At 32.8% G+C, this 23,357-nt stretch overlaps 1 protein-coding gene and 1 long non-coding RNA gene across 11 annotated transcripts in view; both read right to left on the bottom strand.

The window, feature by feature from the left end:
• The window catches only part of CASK (peripheral plasma membrane protein CASK), a 173,704-nt gene that overhangs the window by 124,896 nt on the left and 25,451 nt on the right, over positions 1–23,357 (bottom strand). For 9 of the 10 annotated variants that reach the window (XM_011640462.3, XM_011640466.3, XM_011640465.3 and 6 more), the window contains 5 exons: positions 18,769–18,944; positions 18,478–18,600; positions 17,228–17,417; positions 16,435–16,556; positions 13,976–14,155 (listed from right to left, as the gene is read on the bottom strand). In XM_011640462.3, coding sequence (XP_011638764.1) covers positions 13,976–14,155; positions 16,435–16,556; positions 17,228–17,417; positions 18,478–18,600; positions 18,769–18,944 — 791 coding nt within the window. The remainder of the gene's footprint in view (positions 1–13,975; positions 14,156–16,434; positions 16,557–17,227; positions 17,418–18,477; positions 18,601–18,768; positions 18,945–23,357) is intronic. The other variant, XM_011640464.3, reaches the window with a different exon arrangement.
• LOC148937648 (uncharacterized) lies at positions 10,034–13,967 on the bottom strand. Its single transcript, XR_016138140.1, has 2 exons — positions 13,205–13,967; positions 10,034–12,680 (listed from the first exon to the last, which is right to left on the bottom strand). It is a non-coding gene; the product is annotated as an uncharacterized LOC148937648 (long non-coding RNA).

Here is a 23,357-nt window from a genome sequence, read left to right as displayed (position 1 = left end):
TCATCTATGGTGGAAAATACGATCGCGCTTGAAAAATTACCATCCTTTATGTGATTATCGACGAGTTTCAAAGAAGAAATCGAACGTTCCGGGAAATCGTTTGTCACCCGTGTGTGCTCGTGAGTTCGCCCCGCATTTAAGCTAACTTAAATTTAAGACACACCGTTTGAGACACAGATAACAGCTAATTGCTATTAATTTGCAGCTGCGTGTATGTAAGATTACAAAAGATAAGATAGTCAGAATTGGAGCGGCAGACGTTAGCGACTCTATCTCAGATCTCTTGTCTCACTTTGAATATCATGACTCTTGGCTTAATGCTAAACAGTGCAATATGAGCACCAAACTGCATACCGCTACATGAGAAGTTCTAATGTCTTCAGCGTGCATCTACGTACAACGGCTTTATGCAAACAGGAAGACCCCGAGAATCGCGCAAGCAGTAATAAAGACCTGCACACGACTGCAATCCGCTGGAAGGATAGAATAACATCGAGGGAGGGAGGGAGAGAGCGAGAGAGAGCGAGAGAGAGCGAGAGAGAGAGAGCGAGAGAGAGAGAGAGAGAGAGAGAGAGAGAGAGAGAGAGAGAGAGAGACAAGTCCATGAATTATTTCTGTGTGAAATCCAACAGCAGGATACTATGACAATAATGGAGCGGCCATTTGGAACGCCCTAAAATTTCAAAGTTGCTGCAGACTAATGCTGAATTGCTTCACGCAAATTAAAACTGTTGTAAAGACTATAACATACTCTTATGTAATCTAAATCTATTTAAAAGTAAATTGCAGACATTACAGTTGACAATCTAAATTAAATAAATAAATTTTATATATAATAATAGAGCTGTGTAATGTCGTAATAAAAAAATAAGACCAGCACAAAAGTTTAGTTTGTACGACAAGAATTATAATATAAAATATAATAAAAGATATTATATTATATTATAGTTATATGAAATGAAAAGTAAAGTCTCGCAAGACTTTTAATTAGAAAGATCAATTATATTTTAAATTCGAAAGAACTTACGTTGTATTCAACTTTTGTCTTGTATTATAAGCAAGATAATTAAAAAATTATATAGAGCTATATTGTGTAATAACTTGTAAACAAAGTTGAAAAAAGTTAAATAATATTAATGAAAGGACAAGACTGCGTATCCTAGTTTCTGTGATTTTTCACGAGAAGTTAAACAGTAATCTACAATAATAATTTGAAAGAGAAAATTCAACGCATACAAAGGCGATTAAAGAGAATTAATAATATAATAATAATAATATGTAAATGTACACGAGTATGAATTATTGTTTACATGCATTATGGATTATAATTATAGTGCTTAGTTAGATGCAAATAAATATACTTTATTATTGTATTCTCTCTAATCTCGAGATTAGAATAAATGCATAACATTAAAATACATTTAACTATAGTTAGATCTAATTTCTAGATAGTCTAGATAGTCTAATAGTCTCTAATGTTCAATAATTCCTCCAATGAACAAGTATTTAATACTAAAGCAAAGTTTAGTATAATTATAACTTAATAAAGTTAAAAAATTTACATAATTTAAATTTCAAAATTTGAATTATAGCTATCATAAGAAATTTAATTATAATTTAGATTAATTTAATTAAAATTTCAATTATATTTTATTTTCATAAGCAAAGTAAGAAGATAGTAAAAACCGTCATTAAAGCAAAACGTTGAGAAAATTTTCGGTCGACTTTAAAAATCTCACAAGAATCTCGGGATTATCGCTCGGGCGAATTACTAGACATTTGCCAAGAAATTTTCTCAGCTCTTGCCGATTGCTTATTGGCTCCAATTTGAAATGTAATATAAAATGACTTGCAATTACGGAATAAAAACGAGAAGATTTTGGAAGAAAATTTGCTTTAATAAAATTCAAAATATAAAATTATTCTAAGAAATAATCAAGGATCAATGTAGTCAAAAGAGTGGAAAAGAGACATGTTCACGTTTGAATACAAAGTAGTATGGTATATTATGCCTTCTTCAGCCACGATACTCAAAACTTGTATCACGTATCGATATTTGTGCAGTACAAAAATGGAATACGTAACTTGCATATTAGAGTAGATCACAGTTAATGCGAGTTAAAATAAAGGCACGAACAATATTTTATAGACAAATAATTTATTTCAAATAAACTAATATCGTCAAAAAGTACAACTGCAATTTTTTATTAAATTTTTTGAAGATCTTCTATATGTACAATACTCTTGTCAAACATTTATTTTGAAATATAATTACACTTTGTCTTAAAAATTCATACTTAATTTGTATTTTTTTTTAACAAAATGTTTATAACACAATTATTTTTTATTTTCTATAATAAATATATTGTTAATTTACTTTTTCTAAAAAAAATATACTTCTAATTGCGTATTTCAAAAAAAAGAAATATATATTATCATTAACAACTTATAAAAAAATTTTATATGTATACATACATATATATATATATATATATATATATATAAATTTTTATATATATATAAATATTTATATATATATATATATAAATTTTTTTATAAGGTATTAATGATAATACTTTTTTTTCTTGAAATATGCAATTAGAAGTATATTTTTTTCAAAAAAATAAATTAAAGTTAAAACAATATATTTACTTTTTTATAGAAAATGAAAAATTGTGTTACAAATATTTTGTTAAAGAAAAATACAAATTAAGTACAAATTTTTAAGACATATATATATAAAATTTTTTTACAAGGTGTTAATGATATTATTTATCTTCTTTTTTTTTTAAATATATTGAAGAATATTTTTATATATTTCTAATTGCATATTTCAAGAATATATTTCAGATATATATATATATATAAACATTAAAGTGCTGCGATACATTTATCATCTTTTTGTTGTAACCGACGCGAAAATTTTCATTGTCACACATTTTCGCGATCTTTTCTTTACACACACCCGCATGTACTTTTGTGCTTCCATTTGTTTAAATTCTCATTCCATGATGTCTCTCTTTTCTTATTATTCTCTTCATACCGATCAAGACTGAGTTTCTGAAGAGAGCTTCTTAGAGAACTGGTAGTGTATCAAAAGCCTTTCAAATCTCCTTTTCTTCTTGTATTTTTCTTTGAGGTTTCACTAAGACGTATCTATATTACCATAGATAGTGTAAATTACTGCTTTCTTTTCTTACAAAGTAAAAAATTTGATCTCGTACATGATATAAGATAATGTATAAGCATAAATAGTACACTTTATGATAAACAAGAAATATTGTTTATACCTCCTATGAGATGAAAATCGATCTTGTCATGCAAAATATATTCCAAAATATATGGCATATCATAAAATTGAATTGCATTATAAATTTCATCGTAGCAAGCGATAAATGGATAATCATTGCAGTGAATATTAAATAATAATGCAAAATAGAACTTATAAAATATTGCCGAAATATTGCGACTAGAGATATAATATTGCGACGCGGTTTTAGTGCTATTTACTATTTACTAGCGCAACCAACCTTGATGCATAATCAAAAATCATTTTAATCCAGGTTAAACGTAATCGATACCATCGTATCAAATAATATTATAAGAAAGGTGTTGCCTGCACATTTTAGTCTCTTGCAGAATATTCATATTCTCTCTTTTTCTCATTTTAGCAAGTTATTATTATTGTTGCTATCTGATCAATTAAAGTAAGCGATATAACATCTGCATTTAAAACAACTAAGCAAAACTGATTTTTGTGCATTAAAACTATTTAATTTATTTATTATCGTGGTTAAAACCCCAAAAAATATATTCCTATTACATAGGCAATTCACAAAGGCAATTACCCAGGTAAGCAACTCATTTTTTTTTTATTTACAAATGCCAGCTTGTTAATTGATTCCTGATCAAGATGTGCACAAAAAAACACGTATTCCTATAAAATAAAAAAAACATACACGAATAAAATATACACAAATGTAAACATCATTTAAACTTTTCTTTACGATTAATTTATCAAGTTTCATTATTTTCGCTGCATCAGTTGTTCAATCGCAAACAACGCTCTAGTAACTTTGTGTTCGTCCATCCTTTGGACCTGAAAATTCGTCCCGTAATGTCCCGAAAAATCAGTGTTGATCGGAATTCCCGAATCGATAATCTCCTTAGGCGTTGACTCAACTAATCGGCGAAAGTGGACGTGGGATGCGTCATCAGGCGGGAAAGTATCGGATTATTCTGAAAAAAAGGGACGTTCCCGAAAGGAGAGGATACTAGGATTTCTCATGCATTTACATACGAATCCAATCTCGGCACAATATGCAATATCGTCCTCCGTCAACTGCCAGATCTTCGTTTCGCCACATATTCTTCCCATCCCACTTCCGCGCGCGTGACGTTAGTCATATTGATTCACGCGCGAATCGACACACGAATATCGTAACTTAGTCCCCAGGAAAAGAATATCTCCTTCGAAACCTCGTCGTCGTGTCACATTTAATTGTTAATCTCGTCGAGCCTATGGTGTACTTCATTTGCCAATTAAAAGTTTCGCCATTAAAAGTCTCGCGAAACATCATTTTATATTCAACGTGACAACGCGATATTTCGTATCACAGCTTCTTCTCCGTACCGGCTGAATTTTTGTGCTAGTTTTGTTTTTGATTGAACGCGGCATTGGAACAATGCCGGCCTATCCTGCCGAGATGAGTGCCAAGTTTCAGATATAGTTTCAAGTCGAGCGAGAAATTTTCTTTCAAGACATTGGATATCGCACCCTGCGCTGGCGTTACAACATACATATTTCATCTTTCAGCGAATGTTTCGAAAACTCACGTCGCTATCACGACGATTTAAGCGCTATCGACTTTAACTTTATGTGATTGATTATACAATCACTGCTGGTTATCATCATTCAATCGATATAATTTATTACGGGATAATGCGATATCAATTATAGATGATTGCTAATTGCTACTATTAGTAGCAACTCACAATAATATTAAAATAAGTAGTCGATCGACACAATAAATAACTATATCATATTTACATTTATATCACAAGTTTACGTTTGCATTTTAAAATAAATGTCGAAGTAATTTAAAAATTACTGTCCAAATTTTGACATCGTAAATGGACATAACATTTTCTAGCTACGAACTTATTAAACTTACTTGTTAAACCTATAATATAACATAGCGTTTGATATTGGATGAAGATCAAAGTACTCTCGAAATGTACCATATTTAAATTATAATTTCTACCTCTCGAATTAAGTAAAAACAGCAAGTGAGTAGCGAAAATATTTTTCAAAGTCGAACAAAAAAGTTTTTCAGCCTTACAAACGAGCCTAAAATTCTCTTTCCTGTACCCTGGAGTGCTATAAAGAAAGTGCGTAAATTTGATGGAGCAAGTACGACGAGTTTGTGGAGGATATATGGAAGGAGGATATACGGAAGGATCAAAGAACTAAGACCATCGAGAAAAGTATGGGGATGAGTTGGGTAAGAGTAAGATCGCCGAAGGGAGCGAGATAGAAAGCCGCTTAAGAAGAGGTTTGCACTGCTGACCTCCTACCGTTCTATCGCATCAACGATTCCATCAATCCCACTACACGTACAAACATCCACACTCTCTAAATTTACGGTTCCTTTTCATTCTCAAAAACCCGCCACTCGTCGCGCATTCCATCACCATTAGTCATCCGCCCGCACCCTTGCGCTTTCCCGTACAAAATCCAATCAATGCACTAGCGCGCAGGAATGTAATAATTGTGCAAAATTCTTCATATTTTTTTATTCTTCCAAAAGAGAAGTAATTATACCACTTGATTATTTATTTTATATACGCGTTTTATTACATTTTATTTATTTATTCAATTTTGTTTAATTATTTTTCTATACTTATGGTTATTTTTAATGGTTTTATTTATTTCTACAAGTCACAGTTCTACAATATTGCTTTATTTAGTCATCTGAGATTCGACAAAGGATTATGAAGTATATTTTGTAAAATTTTTATCTAAAAAAATGATGATTCTTAAAAATATATTTTAATTTAAATAAGTAATGTATAGCACAAGATATATTGCTCTAGAGCAAAGTGCGCAACAGAAATATTTATGAAAGAAATAAAACATGTCAGGCTGATGAAGTGGATTTTTTATCTAGAAAACGAAAATATATGTTATTCTTCGTTAACAAAGATTTACTTTCAGGAATATATTGCCTATTATATCTTATATTATATAAACGAGTTTGTTCCGCTTTTGAACATACTTGGTTCACTATGCATAGCGTTTTTGACGCGTCACTTAATTTGATGGAGAGATGATATAGCAGAAAACGAAGAACAATCTAATAACGAGTGTATAAACGCAGTTCTTAGCGTTAAAAATGTAAAATTCAGGTCGACGAGAGGTAAGCTTTTCTGCTCTATCAAGCGAACGCGACGACAGAGAACAGAACTAGTCATCAAACTAAGGATGCTACGCGTTATACAGTTGGCTAACCACACGACAAACTTCGGCTGTGGGTAATTGGCATTTCTGAATAATCGCAAAATTTTAGGTATAATTTGCAGAACTAAAAACAACCGTTTAAAAAGTATCAATGGATGCATTTAGGATGTAGAAAGTTTAATTCAAATTTGTCTCCATTATTATAGTAATAATACAAGCTACTTGCTTTCATTACTATATTAATTCGTATAGATATTTGCAATTAAATAATAAAATAAAATAAAAATATATAATAACAAAATGAATTCGATGTAATAAATAAAAATTAAATTTTAATATAATTTCAATTAATTAAAATTTATCTTGATAATACAAATGTTTAATTCTTTAGAATTTAATTACTATGTTTATTATAATAAATAAATTTTCAATTATTTTTTTTATTTGAAAAAAAAAATTTCAATTTTTCAGCTCTTCCAATTATAAAAAATATGATCTAAATATCCTGTACGTCATATTCTGTATATTTTGTATATTCTGTATATTTTCAATATCAAAACTATGGCACTACTGTGAAACTGTACTAAAAACATACATCTTGTTGTTTCGATTTTATTGATTCGATTTTTGATGGGCTATGTTAACAATAGTAGCAACAACAGTGTCTAGTTTGTACCGAAGAAGATAAATTCGAGCGCGACAATTCCAACATGCATACGGATCTATATATGTATATGGACATTCGCGTTTTTACATTTTGTACACTCGCGTATAACCGTGCCAACTCGGGTTTTATCAAAACCCGAATTGCAAAAATCTATGACTGATGTCGGGTGACACCGAGTGTGACTCCCGGCAGACAAGATAGGCGCAGTAAGAACAAAACGCTACTACTTGTTAGTAGAATAAATCAATTATAGCGAAGGCTAGTACACAGTTTGAGGGGTCAAAACGATCGAAGGAGATCGGTGTAGCGGGGAGGGTGGCGAATATGATTAGGGTGTTCGAGGAAGCTGCAAAATTATTGGTTTTCGTTCATCGAAGACCTCCGCCGCGATCAAATTTATCAACGGCCGCGACGACCGGTAGCTAACGAAACGTCGGCAAGATTGCTTCCACCGGCGACACGGACGGATAACTTCATTTGTACACTGGTCGAAGCAGTTTGCCGACAAAGGAAAAACGCATGCCTCATACTTGTCCGGTTGTGCTAGTTGGGAAATGGTACGCACGGATTTTTACGGAGCTCTGCACGAACGTCACAATGACGGAATGTCAAAACGGATCGACATTTGTCCGACATTTCATGAAGCCGACAGTTGAAAAAAGTAAAAGAAAGATGATACATTTTATATTATACATACATGAATTACTTGAATTTGCTATAATCTATTTTTGTTTTTGCCTAAATATATTACGTCTTTCTTCTTCCATAAAAATAAAGTGAAATGACGCGTGACACAAAAATGATCTCGACGATAAATAAAAGAGATATTTATCGATATAAATAAAAGTATTATCATTAAATTATAAAACTACACATATACAAGTCGAAAAAAGATACTGTTAATTATACACATTAAAATAACGATGAATGTGATATAATTAAACGTTATATATATTTGATATTAATCAAATACTCATTAGTAAATAATTATTAGTAAAGGGATACATATCTAAATATATTCGGTTATTATTCTCATTCATTCATACACGTGTGTGTTTTAATCAATACTCTCTTTTATAATGTATAAATAAAATAACTTAGTAACTTTGTTAAAAATAGAGCTATAATGAAATCAGTGTCCTAGAAAAGTTGATCTTTCAAGTCATACAAAAGTTCATAATATATATTACAAAAATCTTTAATAAATATTATAAAAATTTCTAATTAAACTAATAATAATCATAAATAATATTGATTCTAAAGAAAAAGAATAAGAAAGCTCGTCATAAGTTTATATCGTTATATTTTTGCCATATCGTACGTATGATGCACGCCACGCAAGAGCGAACTACGTACACACACACACACACACACACACACACACACACACACACACACACACACACACACACACCACACCACACACACACACACACACACACACACACACACCACACCACACACACACACACACACACACACACACACACACACACACGACTCTTCGAAACAAACGTCACGCAAATCTCTCGAGACCAATAGTTTCACTTAAACTCCACGAAGGAAACAAACAAATAATATATCAATACGAGGCTCCAGTCGAATATGAAATCAAGCAAAATACAAGAAATACGATAAAATCGCGGTGCTAAATAATTAAATAATCATGTGCCGGCAGGTGCGAGTCAATCAATTGGCGATCGTGCTACTCGATTGGGGAACAACTACAGAAGTGATCTACAGAAGCGGGATTCCTGATGTAAGGTCAGCATCGTGGTCGTGAATGGGGAGGATCAGCAACCACATAAGCCGAGATCAGCCCCACCGTACGACGCGGTATTTTCAGAGTCGTTCACAAAGATGGAGGAGTGACGTAACGCACACATTAAGACGGAGAGTTGATTTGCACCGTCGATGGCACTCTCGCGCGGTACCGGAGCGGAACACCAAGGTGTATCACTAGGATAACACACAGAAGCCGCCCGCGCACGCTTGCGATTAGCCGGCGCGGCGTCGCGAGTGTATGATGGAGGGTGTCGTTATGCTCGCGAGAGGTCGGGTCGGGGATGACTACACTAGTGGCTGTTTACGGATCGCGCGCGGCCGCGACGCGAGCACCTCCTCCGCGACTACCGTTCGCGCGCGATTTTTGCGACCTCATCGACGTGATGGCAGCGGCGGCGGCGGCGGCGGTCGCGCGGGCCGCGCCAAGCAGGACACGTCGTCACACATCGTCCTCGGGTCACGTCAAGAGACGAACGGTCCTCCGCCACCTCCACGTGCTGCGCAGGCACGATCGACCTGCGACGGGTCCACAGCCGTAGTTGTCGTAGTCGTCGTCAACGAGGAACCTGTATGTGTGTGGACAAAGGGGTGCGGAACGCGTCGCTCGCGATCTACGTTCTGCGGCATACTAGCTCTCCTGCCCTGACGCCCGCCACCCACCCCCCCCGGCTCCAGCAATCCCTCCCGCGACCCCTTTGGGGGCCACCCGCCCGGTACGTCAGATCCTTCCTTTCCGCCCTCCACCACGGCTCGCTAGCGGCACGGAGCGCCATGCCACCCCCGCGTTGGACCGTTTCGCAGTACCGTCAGCGCCGGTAGCTGCCACCACCGGACGGGGTTGCGTACGCCGCCGGACGATACGGCGCCAATCAATCGTGATCCAGTTTCAAGCCCGGCGGATACTTTCTTCCGGTTCGCACCATTCGTTCAATTGCCCAAGTGGGTCTTGCGAGAAGTATTAGTACTCTGGGAATATTCCCGCTTTTGCAGACATTTTTAGTGCTTGACAGTATACATTGTGACATACAAAGTGAATAGTAATGAAGATCTAACGAATGCTCCTTCGAATTGCGAATAGAAGACATTTAATTAAGAAAGACTGCTCTTTGCTGTATTTAACATAGAATAAATTTCTTAATTTAAATAACGTTGTAAAATCTATCTTTTGCTTATTTCAATATTATTACGTAATTATATGTATAAATATCGTGTAGATTCTATTTCATATTTATATCTCTGCTATTTAAAAAGTATTATTTATTATAAATTTGCATATTATAGCTCTTTCAAAGAAAATATATAAATGTATTTTAAAGATACCACGCAAACTATTTAAAAAATGATTTAAGTATATTGCTGTTTATTGTTAATATTTGAATATTCTCATTCTTTTTCTTATGTTAATCATTTTTTAAAGCAAGATTTAAAAGAGTGTTGGAATTGTAATATCTTATAAGTTATGTTTATAGAGCATTAAAAGCATTAAAAGATTAATTTAATAATTCAACTAAAGTTTAATACAAGTAAATATTAATATGCAAAATTTTTAATATAATTTTAAAAATATATTTTGAAAATGCTTGCAAAATTCCATTTCTTTATAAAGACTAGTAGGCACTTTAAATTAATGATATAAGATGTAAGATGTAAGATATAATATTATTTTACATATTTTTTTTAAATATTGTATGGGACAAAACTTCAAATAATAAGTGTGTAATACTGTAATAATATACTTTTTAAAATTTATTAACTTCGCAAAAATCTTAATCTAAAGATATAATCAGAATAATTTTTGAGTTTTGAGTAATTAAAAATTAATATCAATATTATTCTTATTAGTTAATATTATTCTTATTTGGTTAATTTATTATTCTTATTACAATATCTGATTACAAATATATAAATATTTTATTATAAAAGAAAAGAGAAAATTTTTATATGAATTATATTAAAAGTTAAACACAATTATACATCAATCGCATTAAAATTTTTTCAATTATTTTCTAATATTCCTTATTTAATATATTTTATTTGTACAAAATAACGTATCTTTATTACAAATCTATTGTTTTAAACTATGTAAAAAATAAAGTAGTTTATTATTCATCGATATGATCCGCAGCAGCGGCTAATAATTTGTAATACATAACCTGTAAAATATAAACTTCAAATAATAATGCTCGAAATAATTAAAGAAATTATTAAAAACATTAAAGAAATAATTATCCAATTTTTTATTCATATTTTAAGTGGATATTTAATAAAAAAATTATTATCAAAATTTTTCAAGCATAAAAACTTTTATAAAAGATCTATTATATAATAAATAATAAATGAATAAATTTATCCTAGGATGATTCTGTCGCTGCCCCATGTCTTTTCGAGCCTCCTTCTGCTCCTCTGCTATTCTTTACACTTATACAACACTCACTCGTGAAAATATGATTAATTACAATTACGCGATATTTTAAACTTCCGATTTGCATGCCGTGCATTATTGTATCATATTAATAAAAAAAAAATAAGCAAAAAAACAAGAGTTACGATCCAACGCTCAAAAACAATTAGTCTCATAAATCAGAGGGATATAAAAATCTCAAAAAGTAGTCTCGTAAATTAAAGCAACGTAAGAATAACAAGAAGTTTCTCTTAAAATTACCGATATGTCAAATTTGTGTTAAAATGCCCACAAATACGTACAAAATTTTCCTCGAATGTCACAATCGTATAATATCATATATTAATTGATCAGATCATAAGTTGAGTTAGATCAAGAATCCATTTTTTTTCTTCGTTCTTTTAATAGCATATTTTAAAGTAAAGCAAGTGTTCTTTAGTATCTCTGTGCATAGATCAGTTCTCTCGCCACAATATTATTTCTTGTCTCAACGAAGCAACAAGTTTCACTTTCTCATGGATATCGATTAAATATATTATGTTTTTCTTTTCTTAACTTACACAAGAAAGAGTTAAAGATTTTCAATTTTAAACTCAATTGCAAAATTATAATTAATAAAAAATGACTTCTCTTTATTTGTATTGCTTTATTTTATCGAAATAATATGTAATGATAAGATATGTATTTTTCGATAATCTTTATGTTAAACAGAAATGCATACATATGATTCAAAATATAAAACATTGAATAACAAATGCTCCTCATATTATCTATACTTTTAAAATTTCTTTGAAATATTTATATCTTTAGTATAATTTTATACAATTACAATTGTTAAGCTGAATTATAGAAAATACAAAAGCAAAATAATTGTACAGTATTTTAATGTGACAGAAAGTAATTTTAAATAATATAAATAATGAGCTGATCATAAAAAGTTTATCTTAGCTATATTCTTATTATGCTCAATTTTCTTATAAAAAAAAAAGTTTCAGTTTATTTTTCATAACACGGTACGTTACGAGGATATATCGACACTAAATTATGAACAATTTGTAGCATATTTCAAAAATGTAGAGAATAAGCAAATGCCATTTAAACTTTCTGAGGCCAATAAAAAGAAGAAAAAAAGTTTAGAGATAGTGAAATCATTTCTTGCGGAAGAAACGAGAACTGCAGCTCCACCAAACCAATTCAACGTATGTAATTAAATGCATCTCGCGCCAGACGCTCTTTTATTTTTGCTCGTTCCACTTGTGTCGCTAATCGAAGTAGGGCGCCACATCGATTTTGGCCGTATCCGGAGCGCGGTGCCAAATATCATGTAAAAGGGCACAGCCGGGTTCTTCATTTCTCGAGACGCCGATCTAAAATAGGATCAGACAGAAACGCGGACGAAGCCGGAGGTTGCAAATAAGTAATGAGCATCGCGCCTCAAGGATAAGGATGGGATTAATAAGGTAAGGCCCCCCCAGTAACGAGGATAGCTATCAGAATGTGCCACGACCCGATTAGATCGCTTGTCCCGTATTCTGGATTCTATATTTCCTCTTTTCACTCCTTTCCTCCACATTTATCTTACCGCTGCTATAACTCTTCCCCTCTGCCCCCGCTCGCAACTAGCTACGGGATTTTTAACTGAGAATTTTAACGATCGACCTACATTTCCGCGTCCCATTTACGGTATATCCTACGGTAATGTCAAACACCGCGATAAATATGCTAGCGGAACTAGCGATCGCCGCTATAAGGACAAACAGCAATGCAATGGCACGATTAGGCGATTATCGGGATATCCACATCGCAGAATCGTTTGCGGAAAGTCGCCGTACAAATCGCCCGATACGAATCGATCTGCTCGTGGATTTCACAGACTATTTCTCTCATTTACCTTTATATTTAGCAGCCATCGAATACATCTTGCTGTCACGTAAATGCATGCATAACATAAATTAATTAAACGAAATTATTATCGCATGTATAAAATCTGACGGTATTTTTGGCAACGAGTGATTCTTAAATTTATAAACAACATTATTACAACAATATTATTTAATAATAACGTAAAATGTATTAACATAAAATGTACACTTATCAATGTCTGTAGACATTAAAATATAACTTTATGTAATTCAAGCTGTAATTAGTCATGAATATTTCTTATTTTCTTATTAATTGAATTCATTCACGTGAACAACTGAAAAATCGTTATTGATACGTAATATAAACGCGAATCAAGTCGCGCCTGATTAATGTTTACGCTTGGGTAATTACAAACGCGAGTCACAGTCCGTAGTTATCGATCGATTTAACAATAATTGCTTGACGCAACAATGCAAATCTCAAGCTGTTGTAATTCCTGACATTTTGTGAAAAAATATTTTAAGCAGAAATTGTTTGTTGATCAAGAATTTATTTTAAAAATTTTCTTTAAAACGAGTCAACTCTTCTCACGAGTTTTAACAATCGTTTTAATAATGAAAAAGTAAATGTAAAATGGCTGTATGTAAGAACGAAATACATAAAACTGATATAAAATCTCTCTCTTTAAAATAGTAATGTGCCACTTCATAATTTAAAAGAATCAACTTTTAACAAAAGTAAGTCGACTATTTTACCCATAAGCATCTATTTTCCCGACTTTAAATCACAATGTACTTACCCTCATATGTGGCTGGACCAATAATTCGTGAAGTTCTCGAAGATCGGCTCTATCGATATTTCGTACCGTCGAGTGCTCTGCTTCCCGAAGGATCTCTTCAACTTCACGAGCACGTTGGACTGCATCTGTTTGCGGTGCTCGATACGGTGTTGGTACACGACCTGAGATTCTATCATAAAGCTAGAAATAAGAAGTAATAACATCAATAAACTAATTTATCTATCTTAGTAATTCTATTTTTTTCATAATAGCATTTTTATGCAAACAAAGTTGCATTTATCTCTCAGACAATTATTTATTCATTTTCCAAAATATGACTAAATGAGGGTAAATGATTGAAACATTGTTTCCTTTTTTTATGAAAATGCTAGAAGATATAGCATTTTAATAATTAAAAAAAAATTAAAATTGTTAAGTATTCAAACTTTTCTGTGATAATCTTCACTTTATTTCAAAGAATACATTTATAAAAACCGATGTAAAATCGATTTGAAACATAAATATCATATAAGTGTAACAGAACGAAAAATATAATTATCGAATTGGGAATTAAGATAATTATCCCATTGAATCAATTTTGAAATTGAAAATGATAGTTCGTACGCAGTCCATGAGATGTCCTGTCATAGTGGACGCGCTAAATTTACGAGAGCCGGTGTCATTTTATTTATATGAAAATATTAACTTGTGAATTAATGACTTGCAAACTTCTTCCTTATATTCTGCTAAATCGAACTAATTTTTACTTTACTCACCAGGAGACCCGCGATTTCGAGCAGGTCACCAGCTAGCTCGGCGTCGCCGATAAACATCAACTGACAGAGATGCATCTCTATCTGTTAAATAGTACACATAAGCCTCACCGGGCTAGAACCACGTGTAGCATGATCTTAGCACGTGGCTCTTATGGCCACGTGACACTTCAAGAACTACCGAAGAACAAGTTTACATTGGCACGCGTGTTGCCGCAGTAATAGGTACAATCCTTCGATCGTGCGTGGCATATTGTTTATCAGGACTCCACGGCGGCCATCTTGCTAGCCCGGAGGCAGCGCTTGCGTGCTTTTCCTCGAAAGGAACAAGGGTGGGTGGTCCGTTCCCGCGGGATATCCCGCAGGGGGTTACGTTATCCTTCACGATAGGGATGGGCGATCTTGAATCGATCTTTCAAAGAATCGATTCTTTTGTATTCGATTCTCGATTTTTTTAAATCGATCCTATAAAAATGTTAAAGATTCTACACGCATTGATTGATTTTTCGTATATGCGTATGGCATCTATACAAATTTATTTGAATAGATTTTAAGATTTAATGTATTTATCGATCGTAAGCATCAACAACAATAAAATATCATATTCAGATTTTATTTTTATTTTAGTTCTTAGTAGAATAACTTAGTAGGATAACTTATAATTAAGATAACGTTTAATGATCTAAGTCTTTGGTAACGCATAATACTGTCTTATATTGTAAACCTTAATGATATATACAAAGTGTCATTTTATATATATTTTTAAAACTATATTCAAATATATATATATATATATATATATATATATATATATATACATGTAGTTCAGGTTACATATAAATTTTCAGTACTGGCAATGAATTTCAAAACACAGCCTTTGTAAAAAGATTAGATAAAAAGATCGATCTTTGATGGATCGATTCTTTAACAGTCAATTTTTGAAACCGATTTTTAAATGTCCGATCTAAATCGATAAAAAAAAATCGATTTTTTTTTTTAAATCGCCCATCCCTACTTCACGGTCGGAGGGGACCACTGAAGGGAGTCGACATGTAGCTCTCAGTACAGAAGCTCAAACATTGAAGCGACAAGACTCGGCCGCGTGAAAAGGAGTTGTCTTCCGAGATCGTTGCTGATCCGAGTTATGATAAAGTTGAAACGAGTTCACAACATTGTGCGAACATTGGAAGGAGTTACCCCGATGGTTACCCACCCTTGATAAGAAACAACCCTGTTCTGTTTTACCCTCTACATGCGTTTCTTTGTAACTTGCAATTGATTGTGAAAAATTTTACTACTGATGGAAATAAATGATGAAAATAGCAAAAATAATTTAACATATCAAGAAAAAATCGATTATAAAATGCTTGTCTATATAATTATATAAAAGAATTTAAATAAATAAAATAATTTTTATTATAAAAAAAAATGTTGGACAGAAATTGAAGGATATTTGTATTGTCCGGTTAAAACTACTTTAAATATTAAATATTTAAAGTCACTGAGAAACATAAGGACATTTCAACAATAAATTCGCAATAATTATAGAACATTTAAATAATTAATGAAATTTTTTTCAGTAAGCGAAAAGTTTGAATACTGAAATCTAGATTTTTCTTAAATTTTCTTATCATTGTAATTTAACTTTAATCGTCTTTTTTTATATTTTTTAAAAGGTTTAGTAATTACGAATAATCGTTAAAATACCTCTAAGATGGCTCGAAGTCGATGATCATCCACAGCATTAAGAACTTCTGATCGCAACAATCTATCACTCTCCTCAAGGATTTCAATATCATCCAAGCAATCCACAATTTCGGCTACAGCGCCTATGAGAATACGTGAAATATTGATTTTACAAAGTATCATTGTGTGTTTCATGATTTATGTTCTAATTGCAATCTTTTATACAATGTTTATAAGATAATCTGTTAAACTGAATGCGGATCAAATAAGTACAAATATACGTAAATAATACTCGCAAATTATACTCGCAATGTCATTTGCATTCAGTTATTCATTCGTGTTTGTTCGTTTTCATTTGCTTGATTTATATCCATTAACGCAATATTCGTGAAAATATAAATGATCCAGAGAATTTCCAAGTTACACAATTATCGATTATACTGTTGAAATAATCAGTGCAAAACACGTACATTGCCTTATATTATGTTATTGTTGTTTTGATCGTTATAAAAGTATCGCAAACAATTAAGTGTATGCAGAGGTCTTCTAAATTCTTAATGAAAACATGGAGTATGAAATTTATCGAAATTTCAATTAAACTTTTCATTCGTGATTTCCTTTTTTTTAATTTCTAATATTGTATGCCATCGATAGTTAAATAATTGAAATACGATTTAAAATTTTGTAAAGTAAATTCTCGTATTCGTATTCCTTATGGAATGAACATCCATCTAAAATAGTAGTTTTATTTTTATCATGTGTTTTGCCATATTTGTATCAGAGATGAAATATTCCGGGATCGCTTTCGATGTACCTGTAGTTATCACCTCGTCATCGCCGACGTCAGAGAAATTGTCGCCATTAGCTTCTGAATACGGAGCGTGCCACTTCGACGAGGAGACAGCTGCTTTTACCGCATCCTTCAGTTTTCGCCTCGCATTGAATTTCTTAAGCTCTTCTATAGTCTCACCTAAGTGTATACGGGCTGCACCCTTATCACGATCCTGCAAGTTAAGACCCGTTCATTCGCTATCAAACAAGCGCTGTCGAATAACAAATGACCCTGTTATTCACGAAGACGTAGAGAAAGAGAGAAAGAGTCACCTACATAATATACAAAATTTAATATTTATAAAACATTTATCACGTTCGAATTATCAATTATAAATAGATAAATTAATATGCAAATTAAGTGTAAATTAATTATGTTTAAAATAAATAAAACTCGTTAATAGAAACTTAAATTTAAAATGACATTATAAGCGTTAAAGAAAATGCTAAATTTATTAATCGACTAATATGCAATTTAGATATTTTCCCTTCCTGCAATCAGGGCGTATCGCATATACATAACGTCTCATATACATAACAAGAGAAGAGAGATTATACTTGCTTCCACAAAGTCTACGGGGGTTCGACGAACGGTACAGCCGCATAAAAAAGCTCTAAGCGGTGTACGCCGAGCGCGAGGTGTACTTTACTATAGTTATTTTCATTAACCGCCGGAGACTTTGCTCCTACTATAGCGATCGATAGCCCAGTTGCACGTGTGTTGCATCGAAGAAGTATGGGGGTGACTCCGCGAATGTTCCTTAGGTCACTGGCTAACTGTTGCACCACATATAACCTTACACCATACGACGTGCGCGTGCGCACGCACATTCATTATTGGATATAATAAGGAGGAATGAGGCCACGTGTATTATATATATATATATATATATATATATATATATATATATAAAATAAATATATATAAAATATATGTGTGTGTGTGTGTGTGTGTGTGTGTGTGTGTGTGTGTGAGTGTGTGTGTGTGCGGCGTAATTATGAAGAAATAAAACCCGATGTACTATCACCGGCGATGAAACGGAAGCCGCTACATCGATTATCCCCATCAGGAGTTGTCTAGCGTGACGTAGAATGCTGGTCGTCATCGAACGCCCGCGCGAACGATTATTATATCAAACTGCGGTATTTTCCCCTATGCGTATTCCCCGTTGTATGCAGATAAGAGCGCCGATCCGCGTCGAAACGCGAACCCGTGCGGACCGTTTTACTTACTCTAAGCCACTTGTGATTGAGAACCTCCTGAATGGTGATCCTATGATTTACGTCGGTTGTGAGCATTCTCTGTATGAGGTCTTTCGCCGGCTCGCTAATGGGATCCCAGAGTGGTGTCTCCATCTGCAAATTCAATTAAATCGGAATTATTCGTCGGGGCAGAGGAGAAGAGAATTCCGCGCCCGGAGCGCGAACGGTTACGCGCGCGGGCATTATTAAAATTCCTCGACCGCTCGTTTCATCCGGATTTGGCGGCGTTAGAGGTGTAAAATCATAAGAGATGACCATTACCTGCACCCGCCCTCGGCAGATCGCCTCTCGCAACCTATCTCGAGATCCGACAAACGGAAGTGTACCGGTTAGCAGGACATGTAGCAGCACTCCTGCCGACCAGACGTCACCGGGTTTGCCATATTGTCGCCGTTGGATCACTTCCGGTGCCATGAAGTGCGGACATCCGACACGACCTGCGCGACCAAGAGCATTATGAGCGAAAGGGGATGAAATGGCTAATATGACCATAGCGGAATAGAAGCGAGGCATGAGTGATTGCTCGGAAACTTCGCAGTCGATCGTTACGTAAAACGGAATCGTGTTTGCAACAAGTAGACGCGAATTTGTCAACCGAATGAAGCATTTGCGTTTGATTTTCCCTCGATTTTGCAACTAATATGCGACATATAAAACCGATAAATGGCAGTTCTGTCTTTCTCTTTTTCTCTCGCGTGTGCTCTTTCTCTCTCTCTCTCTCTCTCTCTCTCTCTCTCTCTCTCTCTCTCTCTCTCTCTTTATCGCCCAAATCGATCGCGCGTGACGAGAGAATCCAAACTACGCTTTTGTTTCTCGTTATTATCGAGTACGTCAGATCGACTGGACGTATCAAATATAATTAATAGCAAGGAACGAACGTCAAATACAAAGGCTACTGCATTCCTTCGAAAACAAATACATTTGTCACAAAGTAACCGAACCTCGACTAACCGATATGGGCACAAATGTCGTTCATGGACGATAACCAGCGTGCTAACTCTCTTGCTTACTTTCAACAATCTATATTTATTAAGAATCGGTAAATGACACAGAAAGCGGCACGAGAGGAAATGTAGGTCACTGCACATTGAAAAGTGTACATGGGAAAAGATGAGATGATTAAGGCTGTAAAGCAAAGACGATGTAATTGCGTTCGCGAACATTTACATCGTTAAACATTAGAAAAGTCATCATTCAAATATTATGTAATTTTAAATACGAAAAATATGACATTTTTATTTCTATAACATAGCATGTAATTTTTGTTACAAGGATTTTTTTCTGAAACGTATGAAAAATATATATATATGTTAAATGTATAATAATATCAAATTTTTAAATATTTCATTTTTCATCACAATTATATTCTACTACAGTATCCAAATATATTCTCTATGTAATTTTTATTTCTATATATAGATATGCTATTCTATCTATAAAATAGATTAAGTGTATTTCTTTTAAATAAGATGTTTACATAATAAAAAAATTGTATTAATACATAATAAAAAATTGTATTAATACATATTATACAAATGTGAATTAATTTCTTCTCATTTATGTGATCAAATTCTCATTATATAAATAAAAAAATATATTTTCATTTATTTCTGCTTTCATATGTCGTAATATTATATATTAAATAAAGGAAAGATATTAAATAAAGAAAAGATATTAAATAAAATATAATAAAGTATCTCTGTTTTTCATCATTTTATTATAACATAATAAGTAAATTTTTCCAATAATATAATATTCTAATCTAATGATATTAAAAATTTTTTTAATAATTGATACAAGATTAAAAAAATTTTTTTTAATCAATTCATTTTTTTAAGCTGTAATCTTTCTGAAACATTAAATAAAATAAATAATTAAAAATATTAAAAAAGTACTGAATATATTATTTTATAGAATATTGTTTAACATTTGAATATGTAATATTTGAATCGAGTACTTGAACAAGAAGTTAAATTATGCTAAATTGATGCAGAAGAAAACTGATAATTATTTATATGTAATAAAATATATGTAATAAAATATATGTATTAATATAAATAAAAACAAATAAAAACAAGATTAATATTTCAGAAAAAGATAAAAAATATATAATTTGAAATTTTTTGTATTTTTGTACAGTGGCATATTTAAGTGCCAAAGCACACATATATCTAGAAATAAATTTCCATGCGAGGTTTATATCAAGAACATGCAGGATATTATTTTATTTCAGAATATAAGTTCAATAATGAGACACAAGCAGTGAATTAAAAAAAAAAACAGACACACTAATGAATAATATAATTATCAATAAAAATATTTTCATTTCCTGTTGTTCACCGCTTGGCTGTCGCTTGTCAGCGCGTGATTTTATTCGCTTTTTAACGAAAGTAATTAGTTATACGAACGAAGTTGACAAGTTAATAACATGCATTTTACGCAAGTGTAATTTAGAGATACGGAATGATGTACGAGTGGTCTGAGAAATTTCTGGCACAATTTCTGACAGGATTATTTATTCCGAGAAAAACATGTTACATGCAAGCCTATGCGCAATAATGAATGTTATAAAAACGACTTCTAGATTAGTCGACACTGATTCTGAGAATCTGACTCTAAAATATCTCCCAAGAGAATTTCATGTGTATTTCCCATCCCATTCGCGAGTCAGTTGGTATATTTTGTGTTTTATCATATTTGAGAATATTATTTTACATTTATAATTGAAAATACACTTTTTTCATTAAATGAAACTCAGAATAAAATCGATTTTAACATCAAGTATGTTATGAAATATCGTTCATCCCTCTAACGTAATGTATTTCTAAAGTTTGTCTTCAATTAAAAAAACGAAGATTGTATAAAGATCTTGTGTAACATTCCAGACAGCGCCGTGTTTCGTAGACACGTAATACTTCATTAATATGCAGTAACATTGTGCATTCCAGATTATCGAGTTTCATCATAAAAGAAAGATAACTAAGGCGGTGCTATTCATAACGCGAGCTCTTTATTAAGAGATATGACATTTTCGTAATAAATTACTGACCACAGTGGTATAAGAAATGATTCTCTCATAAAATGAATTCTGATGAATTCAGATTGTGCACGTTTCTATTATGACTATTGTGGCATATGAATCATTGTTGGATAACATTATTTTTAAACAAAGAGATTGTAGTAAAAAATTCGAATATTTTCCCCTATTCGAAATATTTTAATTGGAATTCATACATTTGAAATACCGTTTCTAGTTTTGTAATACGGAATACGTTTTGTATACGATCGATAAGAGAAAATGCTATATTTGTATTCTGTCGCGTTTGTCTTTCCCATCGTAACATACATTTCACAGACTCACAACAAAATAGTATTCTCTGACACTGGGACTAGTTTCAATTTGTCATCGATAAGTGATGAAAGACAAATACAAAGCGGCATACAAATAGACAGACACACGCAGACACACAGGCTAGTCTACCGCTACGAACAATGACGACATAAACAGGCCCAAATAACGCGGGCAATTAGTTGATGTAAATCAAATTTGGAAAAAGGTCAATCGATTGAAGGGTTTGTTATGCTTAACTAAAAAATGTATAATTATTACAAGTACGAAGGAGAAGATGAGTCTGAAAATAAAATAATTTCTATTTGAAAATTATAATCGCTTCTCGTTGTCGCATAACATAAATCGCATAACACAGATAATGTATATAAAATAAATTCACGATTGCAATACAATAAAATGTGACAGCTTGTGTTAAATAAATCTTAGCATTGAATAATCCAGAATTGTAATCTATCTTATGTATATTATATAAATAAAATAAAGTTCTATATCTTGTTATATCTATTATTATATCTATTATTATCATATCTATTATTTTCAATAACAAAGAATTATTTTTTCTTTTTACCATTTTTCGCCTTGTGAGATATCACCCATATCGATGAAAATATACATATTGTATAAAATAAACTAATTAGATCACTGTTTAAAATGCATTATATTCACGAATATTATATTCACGAATTCATTATGAATGTAGCAGTTTGAGCAAATAAAAAAATATATCAGTAATCAAAATTGTTGATATATGTTATGTAGAAAGGCACAGAATAAATTCGAACAGCTGATACGTATTTGGTTTCTAGATTTCTGGAATTCTAGATTTTCAACAATTTTTTTTTAATCTCGAGAAATCCTTCTGCTAGATTAAATCGACCTAGAAATCTCGAATTTTCAGTAGAAAAACTAAAAATACCTATGGCAAACGTCTAGCTTTATATAAAAAGAAAACATTTATATATTTCAACAAATGACGAGTCAATAACAAACCCTTCAATTCTGTCGGATATTTATTCCAATCCTACAACGATGAAGCAGAGCTTGTGTCATTCGCGCATTACAAAATCAGACACGCGAACGACAGGGGAGGTGGGAACAGAAAAAGGGAAAGGAGTTGCTCTTTCATTCGCTTCCCCTCGATGGCATAACAAATATCTGTTACTATGCGACCTGCACAATGATATCACAGGAATACGCTATCGCACGTAGGTCGAGTGTCTGTACAGACACTATACGTTCTCAAACTAACATAACTATACCACACGGGGGTAGAACGTCTACTATGCCTCAAACGAGGGTAATCACGAAACGGGACTGATCGATCGCTCGACAATTACGAAATTGCTACGCATTCGTATGCGCGCTTCGCTCACGAAAATCAACTCGAAGTTATATTTCTATATGAAATATGCTATTGTCGTTTCGCCGGACTTCGCCAGACTTGCCATGCGAATCTTTTCTCTCTTATATACAGGATGCTCCGCAGGAGAATATTTCG

This window comes from Pogonomyrmex barbatus, unplaced genomic scaffold, assembly GCF_055798465.1.
Source record: "Pogonomyrmex barbatus isolate J1 unplaced genomic scaffold, ASM5579846v1 scaffold12, whole genome shotgun sequence".
Taxonomy (NCBI): domain Eukaryota; kingdom Metazoa; phylum Arthropoda; class Insecta; order Hymenoptera; family Formicidae; genus Pogonomyrmex; species Pogonomyrmex barbatus.
Note: the sequence above shows the minus strand (reverse complement) of the source record. Positions and strands in the feature narration are given on the sequence as shown.